This window comes from Ailuropoda melanoleuca, chromosome 7, assembly GCF_002007445.2.
Source record: "Ailuropoda melanoleuca isolate Jingjing chromosome 7, ASM200744v2, whole genome shotgun sequence".
In the NCBI taxonomy this organism is placed as follows: domain Eukaryota; kingdom Metazoa; phylum Chordata; class Mammalia; order Carnivora; family Ursidae; genus Ailuropoda; species Ailuropoda melanoleuca.
The window spans coordinates 55,391,720-55,409,342 of NC_048224.1; the positions used below are offsets into that span (position 1 = coordinate 55,391,720).

At 50.2% G+C, this 17,623-nt stretch overlaps 1 protein-coding gene across 2 annotated transcripts in view; it reads left to right on the forward strand.

Annotated features, from left to right (window-relative positions):
• The window catches only part of ABL1 (ABL proto-oncogene 1, non-receptor tyrosine kinase), a 131,145-nt gene that overhangs the window by 103,810 nt on the left and 9,712 nt on the right, over nt 1-17,623 (forward strand). For both annotated transcript variants that reach the window (XM_002915208.4, XM_034664677.1), the window contains exons 4-7: nt 4,341-4,613; nt 12,420-12,504; nt 13,591-13,768; nt 15,540-15,724. In XM_002915208.4, coding sequence (XP_002915254.2) covers nt 4,341-4,613; nt 12,420-12,504; nt 13,591-13,768; nt 15,540-15,724 — 721 coding nt within the window. The remainder of the gene's footprint in view (nt 1-4,340; nt 4,614-12,419; nt 12,505-13,590; nt 13,769-15,539; nt 15,725-17,623) is intronic.

Here is a 17,623-nt window from a genome sequence, read left to right on the forward strand (position 1 = left end):
ATTGGGGGAGGTATTACAGCAGCGCGTGAGACAGTGTGGCTCGGCACTGAAAAAAAGCTCACATAGCAGAGCTTTGATGCAATCCTTTTTGGATTTCTAAGGGGAAAATTTAAGGTTGGTAGGAGGGACAGGCTGGGGTTGCATAAGCTTAATGCTTATTTTCAAATAGCTAGTCTTCAGAAAACAACTGAATTTAGAAGATTCTTCTCTAAGGCCCCGAAAGATTTCTTTCTGCCTCCACCCTCTTGGCCCTGGCTTACCTCTGTTGTCATGTTTCTGAGCTTCAGCAGCCGTTGTGGCCGCTCAGTCAGCCCAGGGCTCGGGGAGCTTCGAGCAGGACTCTTGGAGGGGCCATACCAAACTGAGCCATGGCTGCGCCCAGGAGTCTCGATAGTCTTGAAAACCTCCACATCCCCTGGGACCTGACTGTTTTCTCAGTGCTTTCTCCCAAGTTCACAATCTCCTGCCAGCATAGTGGAATTAAAGGCCGATTTTTCTCCACCACCCGCTGCCTGAATCATTTTCACTTCTTCTGGTTATTTGTGTCTACACTTTACTTTTGTGGGATACCACTGTCAAGTTCCACAATTCCTTATAGCCCTTGATAGAGTCTTTCCTTTTCTTCAAAGAGGTTCCCAGGCGACATTTATTTTCACGGTCTGCTGAAGTGACAGGTTTAGGTTGACAGGAATGGAATTTGGGCTTAAGCTTTAGCAGAGGTGGCAGGATAGGCCAACTGTATAACCTCTTGAATTTTTAAGATTTACCCACCCTGACGGTGGCTTGGCAGGTGCAGGCATCCCAATGAAAAGCCCGCTAAAACGTGGCTGACCGTCCCTTGTCGAGGAGACTTCAAGCATTATTAAGTACTGTTTAATTATTAAGTTCTGCCCTCCTGCTGGAATGTGGGACACTCTCAGGGTGATGTTGCTTCCTGGCCCAGCAGCCTGTAACCAGCAGTACATCCAGGGTGGGACTCTGGGGTCCGAGGCAGCTAAAGGGGCACAGGTCTGAGCACTGATAAGCCGGTAAGTCTGGCTGTCAGGAGGAAAGCTGTTTCTGGTGAGTTTCGTTGATAAGCCCTATCTTTGGGGTTCCTGCATGATCAGGAGGAAGCCCAGTCCTGGCTGAGCACCCAGAGTGTTTATGTAACCAGGTGCATAGCGTAGTGACATGCCATTCATAATGCTAATTTCACTTTCTTCTCTGAACATGCCAGGAATTCCTGATGCAGATTACCCAGCTCACCAGCAAAATGCTCAAAACCCAGAACTAATCAGAAGGAAGCCAGCAGACTTGACTGTTAGAAGGTGGCTATGCGGAGCTTTGAGAAGGGAGAGTTTTAATATTTAATAAGTGTTGGGATATAAATTTTATGTTGAAAGATGAACTAAGTCACAGGGTCTGTAAATTTAATTATTGAGAAGGATAAAGTAGGTCCATTTGGTGAAACCTTCCACAACTCTGAAATCTCTTAACAGGAGAGCTTGTGAAGGAATCCAATGAGACCAAGAACAAATTCTGCATAAACTAGGGCTTGGGGGAGCCAATAGCATTCTGTGCCACGGAAGGAACTTGATCCTAGGGTTGGAGAGCACTCCTTTCAAGCTGACAGGCAGAAGTAGGTAATGAGCTTTGCTCTCCCCGTGACCAACCCCAGGAGCCCAGCAAGTGAGCCGAGCTCTTGGCACCCCGCACTGGGCCAGTGATGTCCGAGGTGGGAGGGGTGCTCTCATTCCAGGGAGTGCTTTCTTGGATAGGCTCTTCTCTCTTCTCTACACTCCATGGTAGCGAATACACTGGCAGCTGAGCTGCCCCAAAAGAGGAGGGCTTGGAACACTTGGCACCCACAGTGAAGTAACTGGACGGCCCACAGATTTTTCCAGGCAGGGGCGGGATTAGGGGCTGTCCCCACATCCCACTGTGATGCCCACTGACAAGAGTGCTGTGTACATCAGTGTGGACATGAGGCTAAGTGCAGGCTCAGCGGTGCTGACTTCTGCTCCCCACCTTCCCCCAGCACCTTTGTGCACTCGTTCTGGGCCCTCAACGTGACTCATGATGTGTCCCTAGAGCACTTCACTTAAACTAAAATTCTCCTTGGTGTTCCGAGGTGTAAGTAGGGCCTCCCGGTGGGCCCTCTCCTCACTCTGAAAGGTCCTGCCATTGAGGGGCACCATCTTACAGAGGGACAAGTTTCGCAGAGCTATGGGGTCTTTCTGGACAAATCTTGGGTTGCTCAGAATTTTATTTTAGGAGGATTGCAACCGGAAGATTGTAAATTACAGGGGTGCCCGGGTGGCTCAGTTGGTTAAGCATCTGCCTTAGGCTCAGGTCATGATCTCAGGGTCCTGGTGCTCTCTCTCCCTCTCCCACTCCCCCTGCTTGTGTGCATGCATGTGCTGTCTCTCTCTCTCTCTCAAGTAAATAATCTTTAAAAAAAAAAAAAAAAAGATTGTGAATTACAAATCTCTAAGTCGAAGTTTGCCATTGCCTTGCCTGAGTTTTTAAAAATCTGTTTATGCTATCTCCCCAGGCAAAAAATTAAAAAAAGAATTCTGTTTACCTTCTTGAGGGTTATAAATGAGATCAACTCATGTATTTGTTAATATTTTCTTCTTTTAAGATATTTTAATTATCTAATATTACCAGCATACAGGAAGTGATGGAGCCTTCCATAACCAACCCTGTTGTGTGTTTCAGGCTTTTTCTTCCTTTCTCTGTTTTGAAGTAATAGAGATGCTACAGCTAAAGCTGTAAGACAACTGATCCTGTTCCTTTTTCTCCCTCCTGCCCCACGTGTCACCACTGTTCCAAACCCATATTCCTCCTCTGTCTCAGTGGTCAGGGCAAGTCGTGATTTTTATTTTTTTTATTTTTTATTTTTTTTAAAGATTTTATTTATTTACTCAACAGAGATAGAGACAGCCAGCGAGAGAGGGAACACAAGCAGGGGGAGTGGGAGAGGAAGAAGCAGGCTCATAGCATAGGAGCCTGATGTGGGGCTCGATCCCACAATGCCGGGATCACGCCCTGAGCCGAAGGCAGACGCTCAACCGCTGTGCCACCCAGGCGCCCCAAGTCGTGATTTTTAATGTCCTCCCCGCCTTCTGCGATCGCTGGCTGCCCTTCCTGAGCTAGTGGGTTCAGTTACCTGCTGTCTGCCTGGAGCCCAATGTCCTGTGTCCCGTGTGGATTTTAATGTGGAATTGTTTTTTGCAAAGGAAGCATTCCCTCACCACCTCACTGAAACGAACCAAAGAAGAAGAAAAAAGATAGCTGTCCTCATCCACACTTGCTTTCTGTCAGCCTGCTCCTTTCCCTTCCTCCTCTCCTGGCACGTCCAACGAGAATGACACGCACATGGGCTCCACAGTAGGTTTGTGCCCACTGTAGATCTCAGAGAGAGACTCGCGTGCGCTGGTGTCTGAAAGCCCCTCTCCTTCCCCACAGGAGAGCAGGCTGTACGGCCTTTGTGCAGCCCTCCTGTCCTCCTCCCACCCACACACACACTCCATTCCTGGAGTGGCTGACAAGGGCATCCCACAGGGGCATCCAGCTGGAGTCGACAAGCCTGGGCCCCTGATGCTACTTAGCCCAATTGAGGGTGTAAGAATGAGAAGAAGATTTATGTTTTGTTTAGTGATTTCCATCTCTGATTACTGTGTAGTTCTGGATAATTATAAAATTACAAATAACAATGAGAGGTTTTAGGCAATAAGCATAATTATTTTTAAAAATTACTTTCTTTTCCAATCAGCAAATAGACACTAAGCTCTATTTGTTAATTTAATCAATAACTTGTTTATTGAGTACCTATTACGTGTTGTGTATTTCTTATTCTCCACCTCAGGGATACAGGATAAAACAGCTTAGGGCTCTGATCTCATGAAGCTGACCTTCTAGGAGGTGTTGACAGTAAGTAATCAAGCAACTAAGCAGGGCAAGTACAATGCAGAGAAGTAAGAGAGGTGATGACCAGGTCAGGTGACTGCAGTGACAATGACGTTTAGGCCAGGCTCAGGATGGTAAGAGAGCACCAGGCATGTGGTGATTAGATGGCTGGAGGATTTCACGCGGGGGAGCTGCAGATATGCGGAGGGAGCAGCAGATACAAAGGCCCTGAGGCATTTTGTTGCACCTTTCTGCTTTAGCAAGTAATTTACAGCATGTGTAGAGAAACACGACCCAGGTAGTTTCCTGCACACTCCGTCCCGTGTGGAGAGCCATTTATCTGAGGTTTTGCTGTGCACCGACTTAGGCTCAGCAGAGCTGGCTTATGGGAGTTGTTTGGGTTTGTGCGCGCTCTGTGGGCTGAAGGCTGTCCCCATCTCCCTCAGCTCTACGTCTCCTCAGAGAGCCGCTTCAACACTTTGGCTGAGCTGGTTCATCATCACTCGACTGTGGCGGACGGGCTCATCACCACTCTCCATTACCCGGCCCCCAAGCGCAACAAGCCCACCGTCTACGGCGTGTCCCCCAACTACGACAAGTGGGAGATGGAGCGCACGGACATCACCATGAAGCACAAGCTGGGTGGAGGCCAGTACGGGGAGGTGTACGAAGGCGTGTGGAAGAAATACAGCCTGACGGTGGCTGTGAAGACCTTGAAGGTAGGCCCGGGCCTGCCGCCGCTCACGGTGCCGCGGCTCTGTGCAGCCCGTCATTGCCGGGGTACGGTGACGCTGCTCTCCGGGTGGCCTGCCCCAGCGCTCGGGTCTGAGGGGGTAACCAGCACCCAGGAAGCGCCTCTTTGGGCCTCCGTGGTCCTTTTTTTCAAACGGGTTCAGTCCCTCTCCCCGACTTCGTGTGCCTCCACATACAGTGAGAGCCGAGAAGTGCTGTGGTTTTCTGGTGTAAAAAGATGAGTCATTTGGAGAAGTGTTTTCATTATATGGCAGGATTCTTTCAAAGCCGTGGGTTTCCGTTCCGTCTGTGTGGCATTTGGATCACTTCCTACTGAGAGTTAAGAGAAGGAGGAAAAACTAAGTTTTGAAAGAAGGGGATTTAACCAAAATGCATTTGACTCTAATGTGGATTTTTGTTGGCAGATTTGAAAGGCAAGTACATTGGGTGTTCCTAGCAGGTTCTGGTTCTGGAAATGGAGGTGTGAAAAGGCGTGAAGGGAGCGTCAGGGCTTCTTACTAACTCAGGTACCGTCGGGTCATTCTTGTTAACTAGGACTTTTGTCCTCTCCACTCAAGCGTGGGGTTTGTAGTTTTCCAGCAGATTTGAAGTCCTTTGAAATGCTCAGGAGGCCAAGCAAGATTTAGTTTGCAGCCCTCTCTGCCTCCCCAGTGTGATCTGAGCTTTTATCTGTGGCCAGAGTGTCCCCTAGTGTTAACCTGTGCTGTTTTCACTTGCTTTAAAGGAACCGATTACACTGACACATGGACAGAGACTGAGAGGGGAGGCTCCCTGTAGCCATTGGATAAGAAAAAGAATGGAAACATCCACGACTGGGAGGAAGGGACCCAAGTGTGTGCGTGTGCTTCTCTGGGGTCCGTGGGGCGCACGCTTGGAGACTCCTGAAGCCAGATCGCTTGCCTTTTAGGGACTCTGTTACTTCCTTGCTGCCTTTACTCAGAGGCACAGGAAAGTGGAAATTATGGTTTCCGGCTGATGTAAAGTGACGCTTTAGAGAAAGGATCATGCTCTTTAGTTCTAGAAACCAAGAGCGGCTTCCTGGCACTCCTGTTGATTGTGCCCCCTTAGATCAGTGCTTGGGGCGGGACTGACACTTGTGTGTTGGAGAGTGGGGGATGACGTGGTTTGGGGTCACCTTGAGGACTCCTGGATACTTTCTAGACATGATTTTTTAAAAACACAATAAGCATTTATTGAGTTCCTTGCTTCTGTTCGCTGGACCCTGGGCTTAACGCTGGGATGGTGAAATAGACTTCTTTACTTCCGGCTCGTCTAGATAGTAGAACAGCGTAGTTGGAGGAGAAACAGGCAGTAGGACGATAACCACGGTGTGGCGTGGTGGGTGCCAGGTTAGAGGCAGGCGTGTGGCACTCTGACACCGCATAGCAATGGGGGGGTACTGATAAGCTCCACTTGGCGGGGAGAAAGCACGAAGGGAGTCACAGGTTGGTGCCGTAGGGGGAGGACCAGGGTTGGCCAGGAGAGCAGAGGCCTGGACAGAGCGGAGGGTGAAGAGCCTGCACTAAGTCACAGAGGGTACCGGCTAAGGAGCTGGGACGTTATCCTGGAGGTCGTGGGGGACACTGAAGGGTTTGATGCACAGATGATTGGATTTGGGCTTCATAAAGATGGCTACGTGGGTGAGCCCTAGAAAAAACAAAACCGCCATTGCCCCACGTCCACCAGACCAGGCGAGGCCAGGGAGAGGCATGTGCTCGTGCTCCAGTGTCTCAGTTTGGCACAGGATGAGGGGCAGGCCCGGCTCTGGGTCTTGACCAGCTTGAGAAACTCTTAAAGGCCAGGCAGTACCGACACATTTGCCACTATTTGCACAAATGAAACAAGGGAGAACAGAAGCACAAAATACACTAGGTTTCCATCCAGGAAAGGCTTGTTTAAAAACTTCAGGAAGAGGGAGAGTTTGCACAACTTGAAATATGGGGAAAACACAGCCCAACAACTGATACCGTGGCACTGTTTCCTGAGCAACTGAAGGTGGCCATTCCAGAGGAGGGACCCCTCCTGGAGTTCAGTGGCAGTGGTGGCTTTCTTACACCAGGGAATCGGAATTATCTGGAGGTTGTATGCCTTTTAGAATATATTTCTCTAATAATGATTTATTATTAAACTTTTTATTATACTTTTAATGGTTTTCCCCAAGAGCTTTATTAACTTTATGGTCCCACAGTTGGTTAAAAAACAAAAAAAATTACAGAACCTAGTCGCATGGATTTCTGGGAGTCGTCACCCCCGCTGGTAGCTAATTAGGGAAAAGGGAATGCATCATGTTCTAGAGATGTATGTCAACCCGAAATACAGTACTAAGCAACTGCTAAATAAATTATCCCTTCTTCCACCTCCCCTGCACAAAGCACATCTCTACAGTAGGTTTCCCACTTGTCAAATAAGATTAGTGTCACTATTTTGGGCATTTGTCTCCACTGGAGTAGTTGAGAACTTTGGGTTCTAAATGACAGTAATGGCTAATGTTTATTGAGCTCTTGCTATGTGCCCGGCAGGGTCTGAGTGCTCCATCTGTAGCCTCTCATTTAATCCTTTCAACCACCCTAAGGGAAGGGTCCTCCTGTCGCCCCCGTTTCAGGCTCGAGGAAACTGCAGTGGAAGGAGGCCGGGTAACTGGCCTGGCGTTAGCCGATGAGGAGCCGCAGGGCCAGGGATCCTGCCTCAGAGCCCAGCTCCTTTCTTCTTTCCTTAATTGTCTCTCCGGTTTATTCCTCACACACCATGAAAAATACACAAACCACAGTTACAGGTCTTAGAAATCCCCTTCCCCGCCTGTATTCACTTTGCCTCAGGCAGCAGCTGGATCTCCCTTTCTCTCCAGGACCCAACTGGGCACCTGAGTCTCCGTCTGCTCCTTCCCCCCACCCCACCTGTTTTGTGTTGCTGGCCCCTCTTGAGGTGGCAAGACCCTGCTTTAACCCGGTCTCTCTCTTATCCACCACGCAGCATTGGGTCCTGTACCTTCGGGGCCTGAGACCAGAAGAGACAGAGACGGGAAACAGGAGTGCACCAGGGTGACCTCTATGGGTGGGAAACTGGAATTAAAGCAGAGGCCCACTGATGGGAACTGCTAGTTTGAGTTCTGACGTAATTCAGCAGGTTGTAGGCTTACCGTTACCTGTGTATTATCAGTGGTACAGGTGGGATGTGCCTGAGAGAACCAGCTGTCTGCTACAAGAAAGCCCCACGTTTCAAATGAGCCGTAGTCCAAAAGTTTGTTTGTAAGTCCGTTTTTTTTCCATGAAACGGTTCTGTAAGTCGTAGAATTTGGGAAAGACTACTGTTGATCTAGTGTGGCGATAGGATTGACTCATAAGCTACTGACAGATTTACCATTAAAATAGTGGAAAATAACGTTGAAAAATGTAAAGACTGGGGCGCCTGGGTGGCACAGTCGTTAAGCGTCTGCCTTCGGCTCAGGGCGTGATCCCGGCATTCTGGGATCAAGCCCCACATCAGGCTCCTCTGCTGGGAGCCTGCTTCTTCCTCTCCCACTCCCCCTGTTTGTGTTCCCTCTCTCGCTGGCTGTCTCTCTCTATCAAATAAATAAATAAAATCTTTAAAAGAAAAAAAAATGTGAAGACTTAGAATTGCACTCAGTTCTTTACCTATTTTTCAAATAGGTAATGTGTGTGCATAGCATCTTCTACCCTTGATTTTTGTGACTTTCCAGAAATAGTCCACGTGTGGGTATCTTTTTGAACCATACGGCCACGTGTTCTAGACACTTCTCTGTGCCTTCTGGCGTCCGTGTATCCTGGCATTGTTCCTTGTTGGTATCCGTAAGGCAATCCTGTTTTTGAATGGCTATATCTTAACACGTACCAGCCTTCAGTGGGCATTGGTATTCTTTCCCATACTTTGTTGTTACAGACCGTGCCACGTGGATTCTTCTTGTTGGACACGTGGAAACTGTCCCGCTGGTCAGCTCCCCAGAGTGCAGTAGATCGAGGAGCATGTACCAATTTGTCCTTGACCAGCGGTGCTGGCAGAGTGCCTTGATGACTCTGCCCTGGCCAACGTGGTCTGTTTGGGTTTGGTTTTTGTTTATTGTCTTTTTCCCCAGAAAGTTGGTTCTGTTAGGGAGCTCCAGAAACGAGCAGAGAAGGAAGGGTTCCAGGATGGCACCGGACACTCACGTGCCTTGGCTCTCCGACTCCCCGGGGGGGCTGTGCACGGAGAGAGAGGCGCCCGCTGTTGCCGTGTTTCTCGCTCTTGCAGTGGGTTCTCTTCTGGCTGTGAGCTAGGTACACCGTGTGTTTGAGGACCAGGGCTGCGCGGGTTCTGTGTGAGGTGGTTTCTTGTGCATCTGGTTGGTGAACACCTCCCTCGGCCTGGCTCAGGGGCTCTGTCCCATCTCTGCAGGCTGCCGGATGGCCCTTCACTGTGGTCTACCACCACACACTTGCTCACCCCACATTTGGTTGAGAACCAGGGACAGATGTGGAAACTGAGCTCTCTGTGGAGCCCGCTCCAGGGCCGTGGTCCCTGCTGAGACTCAGGGAGGTGTGAAGGGCACTCAGGGCTGTGCTGCAGCACCAGGGGGACGCTGAGCCATTTACACGAACGCTGTTCTTTGTTAAAGCCGTAGAACGCCTGCGCCTGGGGGAGGCCAGTGAGCAGAAAGGGCGAAGCTGGATAGAAAGCACCCGTGAGATCCTGGGTCTGGAGAATCTGTGTCTGTGAGAAAGACAAAAACACAAAGCCACGCTAACTGAAGACCCAGCCCGTCTCTCTTACAAGCACTGTATTTAGCCTGCTTCCCAGGAATGGAGATCACCTGTCTTCGTTCCAGTAAAAGGGGGTCCCGCGGATGGAGTCCTGCCCACGAGGCAGATGCAGCTCTTCTCCGCATTTGTGGACCAGAAGGGGACGTTCGGAGAAACGTCCCTTACCGGGCATGTGAGTAACTTCGTGCGGCCACGCAGTGGCAAGGCTCGGTCTGCGTAACTCAGAAGCCATCCTCTTAACCTCCCCCTGTACCTGGCAGGCCTTCGTGTGCATCTAGGCCAGGCCGGTCAGTCCTGGTGAGGAGAGCCGGCTGACCCACTGCCCTCCCAACAGACAAGGCCGAAACTCAGCCTTCACCCTAATTGATTGGAGTGCATTTTACTTTACTCTGTAAATGGAAGACCTTTNTTTAAAAAAAAAAAAAAAAAAAAAAGATGGTAGGCTTTTATTTTATTTTATTTTATTTTTATTTATTTTTTAATATTTTATTTATTTGTCAGAGAGGGAGAGAGCGCACCGGCAGGGGGAGCATCAGAGGGAGAGGGAGAAGCAGGCTCCCCACTGAGCAGGGAGCCAGATGCAGGACTTGATCCGAGGACCCTGGGGTCTTGACCTGAGCTGAAGGCAGACACTCAACCGACTGAGCCACCCAGGTGCCCCAGATGGAAGGTTTTTAGATCAAAGTCAAAGACTAGAACAGGCTGGCATTGGGGGTGTCTCCAGTTTCATACAGCTGCAAAAGTCCAACGCTGCTGGGAGTTTCCATTGTAAATTGAACCAGGCCTGAGTCCAGCAGGGGGAGACAAGTTCACGCCGATTGTCCTGAAAGAAAAAAACAAGGAATTATTTATACTGTGCACACGTGTACGTGCGTGTGTATGAGTGAGGGGAGAGCGAGACAGAGGAGAGGGCTGCCTTTGAAAGCCCCATTGTTCCTTCTGCGCGTTCACGCCTCTCAAGATCCAGACATGGTTCTTTTAGAAGAGAGTCCGTAGCTATAAGAGCACATGATCTTTCTGAAATGATTTCACTGTGGGTGGTTTATTTTGTGGCACTTTAAAAAAGGAAAACTCCACTTGTCTAGAAAGCTTTATCTGAGAGCTGCATTTTGAACATATTGCTGGCCAGGCAAGGTTCTTGAAGCCCGTGGTCCTTATGGGAGCAGCATTGACTCGCCGACTCCGGCAGGCGCGTGCTCTCCCGCCTTGACATTAGCGTGTCACCCGGCAGATCAGAGCGCTCCACGCACAAGCGGCATGGTCTGCTGAGCATGGTAAGGAGCAGAGAGGACTCTGAAGAATTGAGCAGCCAGTGGGGCGGTGGCAGGGATGAGTTCTTGTCCCCCGTACAGCTTGATGTGATGTTTAATTGACATTTAGAACGGCTGACCATTGTTAAAGAGCAATAAATTGTCTCTGAATCTCAGCCTCGCAGAGCCCTAAGCTACGTGATGATGGGCTGACACGTGTCCTCAGCGGCCGTGCTCTGCTAGTAAACATGACTGACCGCAGCAGGCACGCGCTAGGTAGAGGATGACCTGTCCTCTGGAAGTCGTCCCCACGTGCGGGGGCAGGAATGGCGCAGCCACGGTGATGCCGCAGTGAGGACACCTGAGTTCGTTGTCTCCCGAAGGGGCAGATGCAGTGTATAAGGTGCCACATTGAAAATAAGGTTGATAAAGGGGCCCCTGGGTGGCACAGTAAAGTGTCCGGCTCTTGGTTTCAGCTCGGGTCATGATCCCAGGGTCATGGGATCGAACCCCATGCNAAGGGGCAGATGCAGTGTATAAGGTGCCACATTGAAAATAAGGTTGATAAAGGGGCCCCTGGGTGGCACAGTCAGTAAAGTGTCCGGCTCTTGGTTTCAGCTCGGGTCATGATCCCAGGGTCATGGGATCGAACCCCATGCGGGCTCCGCACTCAGCAGGGAGTCTGCTAAGGTTTCTCTCTCCATCTGGCCCTCCCCGTGTGTGCGCGCGCTCCCTCTTGCTCTCTCAAATAAATAAATCAACCTTTTTTAAAAAAAAAAAAAAGGCTGATAAAGCTTTCCTCTCGGGTGAGTCTAGTTTTCCAGATCACTTCCCATTCGCATTGCAGTCTTTCTCTCCGGACAAATTCAGACTCTGTGTTGAAACTTGGAGGGAGGTGTCCTGCTTCTCTTGCTGGCCCTTGTAGCCAGGCTGTCACGGCAGACAGACCAGGTCATTCGCCCCCCACCTGCTTCTTGTTGCGGTGGTTAGTCAGAGGAGAGTCGGTTAAGTCCAAAGAGGTTTGCCTTACACAAGCCACAGAAGGCTTCTGCGCAGTAGGGCCGGCCGCCGTGTGCGGGGCGAGGCGCCCAGCGCTCCAGGGGGAGCCTCGACCCGAAGCACGCGAGGAGGTGCGGAAGTAGCATCGCGTTTGCTCTGGGCGTTTGCTGGGATCTTTGTCTCCGCGTGGCATTTCGATACGGTGGACCTGCTAAAACGTGACCTGGTGAATCTGTCGTTAGGGGGCCGCTACGGAGGCCGGTTTTAGAACCGGAGTCAGTCTGCCTGGCGGTGGTGGTGATTGCTCCGTGGCGCCGCGTTTCAGAACGCTCTGCAGGTGAGCCTCCTCGATCCTATGTTGAGTTGCGGTCCTTCTTCGGTAGGATAGTATCTTCTTGTGTCCTCAGGGTGTCTTCTGTTAAATTGGGTATGTTTCTGATTCTTCAGGTGATTTTTGTTTTCTAATGGGAAGTGTTTTGGGACTCCTTGCAAAACCAGCTATTCCTTAGGGAAATAGAAATACTGTCCACACAGCAGCCCCTGGAAGCAAGTTGCCGACATCTCTTTGTTGCCCTGGGTGAGAATTCACGAGTTCAGCATCAAAGGGGAAGATTCCCTGTGCTGCCGGGGACGATCGGGGAGCCCGTCCAGAGCCGTGTGGGCCAGCGTGGTTGTCATCGGAGCTCCGGTTTGTGTTAACCATTCAGGCTGTACCTTCCCGCTTAAACGCTTTCCTTGCTGAAACAAGTTCATCCGTTTGTTTCCACAGGAGGACACCATGGAGGTGGAAGAGTTCTTGAAAGAAGCCGCAGTAATGAAAGAGATCAAGCACCCCAATCTAGTGCAGTTGCTCGGTGAGTGCGCAGAGCTCTGGAGAGGGGGCCTTTTCATCAGACCCTCCGGGTGGTGCAGGGGCTGGGAAGGAAGAGGTGGGTGGTTTGCTGCATGAACATCCCTGAGGGGACATCTGTCCTCTGCCAGCCCTCAGCCCGTGGTAAAAAGGGGGCCGATGTGGGACGGGGTGTGTGTGTGTGTGTGTGTGTGTGTGAGAATATGTTATTACTTTCTTTTTTTCTTTCTTCTTTTCTTCTTTTTCTTTTTTTTAGAGGAGGAGAGGGGGCGGGGAGGCAGAGGGAGAGAGAATCTTAAGCAGATTCACATCCAGCACGGAGCCCAATGAGGGGCTCAATCTCAGGACCCTGAGATCATGACCTGAGTCAAAACCTGGAGTCAGATGCTTAACCGACTGAGCCACCCAGGGGCCCCCTCCCCCCCCTTTTTTTTAAGGGGTTGGGGGAAGACGTTATTACTTTATTTTTTTTTTTTTAAAGATTTTATTTATTTATTTGACAGAGAGACAGCCAGTGAGAGAGGGAACACAAGCAGGGGGAGTGGGAGAGGAAGAAGCAGGCTCCCAGCAGAGGAGCCTGATGCGGGGCTCGATCCCAGAACGCCGGGATCACGCCCTGAGCCAAAGGCAGCCGCTTAACGACTGCGCCACCGAGGCGCCCCACGTTATTACTTTAAATCGATACCTAAAAGCAGTCAAATGCAAATCTCAAATGGCTTCTGAAACAGGAATTTTCCAGAGTCCCTTCACTGCAGTTATTCTGTAGGCAGACGTCACCGTGTGGGGTGAACTGACAGTGGCGTAGGCTGTTTGGTGTGCGCCTGACCTTTGCCTCTCAACTCGGTGGCAGCCTCTTGTGTTGGAGTTCAAGGGCCCAAGAAGAAGAAAAGAGCACGGCCACGTGCCTCCCACAGGAACATGATCACAAGCCACGAGGGCTTGGAACTGTGGTAGAGGTTGGACCCCAGACTTAGGGGCCGAGACAGAAGCCCTGTCAGGAGCCCTTCGGTATCGTGCGGGCCTTTCGGGGGTTGGTGCGCTCGGGAGCAGAGCAGCACACCAAAGCCCGCGATGTCTTTCTTGTTGGCAGGGGTCTGCACCCGGGAACCCCCATTCTATATAATCACTGAGTTCATGACCTATGGGAACCTGCTGGATTACCTGAGAGAGTGTAACCGGCAGGAGGTGAACGCTGTGGTGCTGCTGTACATGGCCACTCAGATCTCGTCTGCCATGGAGTACCTGGAGAAGAAGAACTTCATCCACAGGTAGGAGCCTGGCCAGGCAGCCCTTGCCACAGAGCTGCGGGGCCAGCCTGCAGCCGGCAACCTTTTACAAAGCTCCAACCTACAGGGTCTTAGGGCTCAGCTTCTCGCATTAGTGCTGGCAATACGGCGGGCCTTGGGCCAAAGGCAGACGCTGGGTTCCTGACCTCGCTGGCTTCAGGCGTGCGTCCAGGACCAAACTCAGCAGGCCTAGACCCTGGACCCGCCGAGCAGTGGAGCCCCACGGTAAGAACTGTTTCCCCTCAGCACCATTTTGGGCTACGTGGAATACTAAATGAAGTTCATCAGAGGCATCCTTCCTGATAATCAGCGCTCCCCAGGAAGCAGAGTGCGAGGCAGGCGCTCATCCGTGATGACCTCCTCCCCGGGGAGGCTGGCGTGGCTTCTGCACAGGCTCGCGGTCACAGCCAGTGCACGGGCTTTGTTTTTGCGTTGCGTGTTTTCTCCTTTCTCTTTATTATCATTTCATTCTCCACTTAACTCGCTGTCCTCTGGTTCAGGGATGTTTCCACAATTGTCAGAACTGTGTATATGTAGTTCTAAATTAAGCGGCTTTGCTGTTTTGAAGCCTGGAGTGTTTTGACCTTCAAGCGTGCACAATTATTTTCGTGTTCGCATTCCTTGCTGGTGGAAATGGCTTCCTAGCGAAGTGACGGCCTAAGCAGGACGGGCTGATGGGCCTTGCCGGTGACTTTTACACAAGATGTTCTCCACGCCACTACTGTGAACTTTCCTACCCAATTAGCTCAAGTATGAAGCCTGTACATGAGATTTCGTAGTGAGGAATGGGAGCAGCATGTGTGGAAGGCTGGCCGCTCCCTGTAAGACAGATTTCCTGGGCCGCGTGAGAGCTGAGTCCCGTGCTCCTGTCACTCAAGAAGGTGAACCCTCTGAGGCTGCAAATTGAGATTTCTTGACTTCTGGTTTGCTTTGCATGGCTAGGTCCGTTCCCTCTTCATTTCACGAACTTAATATGCTTTACCAAAATCCGATTAGGCGCAAGTCTTCTGCATTTAGTTTCTCTCTGATTGCTGATAATCAGGCTGTCTTAGGCGGCCATCACCCGAAGGTGCTGCCTCTTCTCACTCCTCCACTCCGTTTTGCCTTGCAATTTCATGGTTAACATCCATGAACCAGAGATTAGACTCCCACCTCCCTGGGACAATCAGGAGGCGAGAGGAAGCTGATTATACAGGAGAGATTTTGTAGGATACGTTCGGATAAGCACCAGGAGGAAAGAGGAGAGTGCGAAACACAATTTGGGGGGAAGATGCTGTGAGCTTTATTTTATTTTGTCCTTTCTCAAGTCTGGATAGGCCAAATGGAGACTCCCTCTGATGGAAGTTGAGGACTGGCTGGTGCCTTTGTTCCCTGTGCCTGGCGTAGAGCTGTCCTGACCCGGCAGACCCTTAGGTGACCGTAGGTGTGCAGGCGGCAGTGGAAGCACTCTACGTATTAACTCGTGGCCGCTCACGACAGCTCTAAGAAGTAGGCGCTGCCATTATCAGCTTCATTGTGAGGATGAGGGTAGCGGAGGCCTAGGGTAGTGAACTTGCACCCCCTGCCACCTCTCACCTTGGTGGGAGCTCAGATGGATGCGAGGGACGAGCGCTGCTCCCGCTGGGGTATTCACACACGTTCCTCGGGGGACTGGACCCAGTTGTCGGGAGTGTGCCCTCACTCGCTGGTGGTGGATTTGTGAAGCCGGGAAAGCTGGTCACAACTCTCACGGATGAACGCTTTCTCTTCCCAGAGATCTCGCTGCCCGAAACTGCCTGGTCGGGGAGAACCACTTGGTGAAGGTGGCTGATTTTGGCCTGAGCAGGTTAATGACCGGGGATACCTACACAGCCCATGCTGGGGCCAAGTTCCCGATCAAGTGGACGGCGCCGGAGAGCCTGGCCTACAATAAGTTCTCCATCAAGTCCGACGTCTGGGGTAAGGGCTGCTGCTGCTCCTGGTCAGCCCTTGTCTGCCAGGGTGGGCTCTTTCTCCCATTTTCCTCACTCTCCTTGCCTTTTCACTGCCTCTTTCTTGCTCCTTCATTTATTACTTAATTCTTTTTTCTTATAATAATTTTTTATTATGTTTTGTTAGTCACCATACAGTATATCCTTAGTTTTTGATGCAATGTTCCATGATTCATTGTTTGTGTATAATACCCAGTGCTCCTTGCAATACGTGCCCTCCTTAATACCCATCACCGGCCTATCCCAGTTCCCCACCCCCTTCCCTCTGAAGCCCTCAGTTTGTTTCCCAGAGTCTACAGTCTCTCACGGTTCATTCCCCCTTCTTTTTACCCCCCCTTCATTCTTCCCTTCTTTCTCCTACCGATCTTCCTATTTCTTATGTTCCATAAATGAGTGAAACCATATGATAAATTGTCTTTCTCTGCTTGACTTACTTCACTTAGCATAATCTCCTCCAGTCCCATCTATGTTGCTGCAAATGTTGGGTAATCGTTCTTTCTGATGGCTAATATTCCGTTGTACATATGGACCACATCTTCTTAATCCAGTCATCTGTTGAAGGGCATCTCAGCTCCTTCCACGATTTAGCTATTGTGGACAATGCTGCTATGAACATTGGGGCGCATATGGCCCTTCTCTTCACTACGTCCGTATCTTTGGGGTAAATACCCAGTAGTGCAATTGCTGGATCATAGGGTAGCTCAATTTTTAACTTTATTAAGGACCTCCACACTGTTTTCCAAAGTGGCTGTACCGACTTGCATTCCCACGAACAGTGTAAGAGGGATCCCCTTTCTCCACATCCTCTCCAACATATGTTGTTTCCTGCCTTGTCAATTTTTGCCATTCTAACTGGTGTATGGTGGTATCTCAGTGTGGTTTTGATTTTAATTTCCCTGATGGCTAATGATTTTAAACATTTTTTCATGTGTCTGTTAGCCATTTGTCTTCATTGGAAAAGTGTTCATATCTTCTGCCCATTTTTTTTTTAAGATTTTATTTATTTATTTGACAGAGATAGAGACAGCCAGTGAGAGAGGGAACACAAGCAGGGGGCGTGGGAGAGGAAGAAGCAGGCTCATAGCAGAGGAGCCTGATGTGGGGCTTGATCCCACAATGACGGGATCACGCCCTGAGTCGAAGGCAGACGCCCAACCGCTGCGCCACCCAGGCGCCCCTTTCTGCCCATTTTTTTATTTGTTTCCCATGTATTGAGTTTGAGAAGTTCTTTGTAGATCTTGGATACTAGTCTTTTATCTGTAGTGTCATTTGCAAATATCTTCTCCCATTCCATGGGCTGCCTCTTAGTTTTTTTGACTGTTTCCTTGGCTGTGCAGAAGCTTTTTATCTTGATGAAGTCCCACAAGTTCATTTTTTCTTTTGTTTCTCTTTCTCTTTACAGTCTTTACTCCTGTTTTCTCTCTAAAATGAAATAAAAGCCAGCGTTTTCTTCCAAAATAATTTAGATTAACTTTTTTTCTTCCCGTCTAACTTCCCACCTTCATCCACAGCGTGCTGCTTGGGTTTGTGGGGGCAGTTAACCAGCCCTGCAGGCACCCAGGGTCTTCTGATCAGGGAATGCTATGTAGCTTGGTTTGGGCTTTAACTAGGATATTGCCCTTGGAAGCTTCATGTGCCAGTATTTTTACCTTTTGTTGGAGAACTCCTTATTGGGGCAGGTGGTAAGCATACACCAAAGAAGGCGGAGTTGTGTCATGACCCCTGTGCACGTATCACCCGCCTTCCCCGGCCATCAGCTTGTGGTGCTCCTACACCCTCTGCCCTCCCCCCCGACTATTTTGAAGCAGATCCCAGAAAGCATATGATTTTGTCCATAAATATTTTAGTATGAGTCTCTCAAAGATGG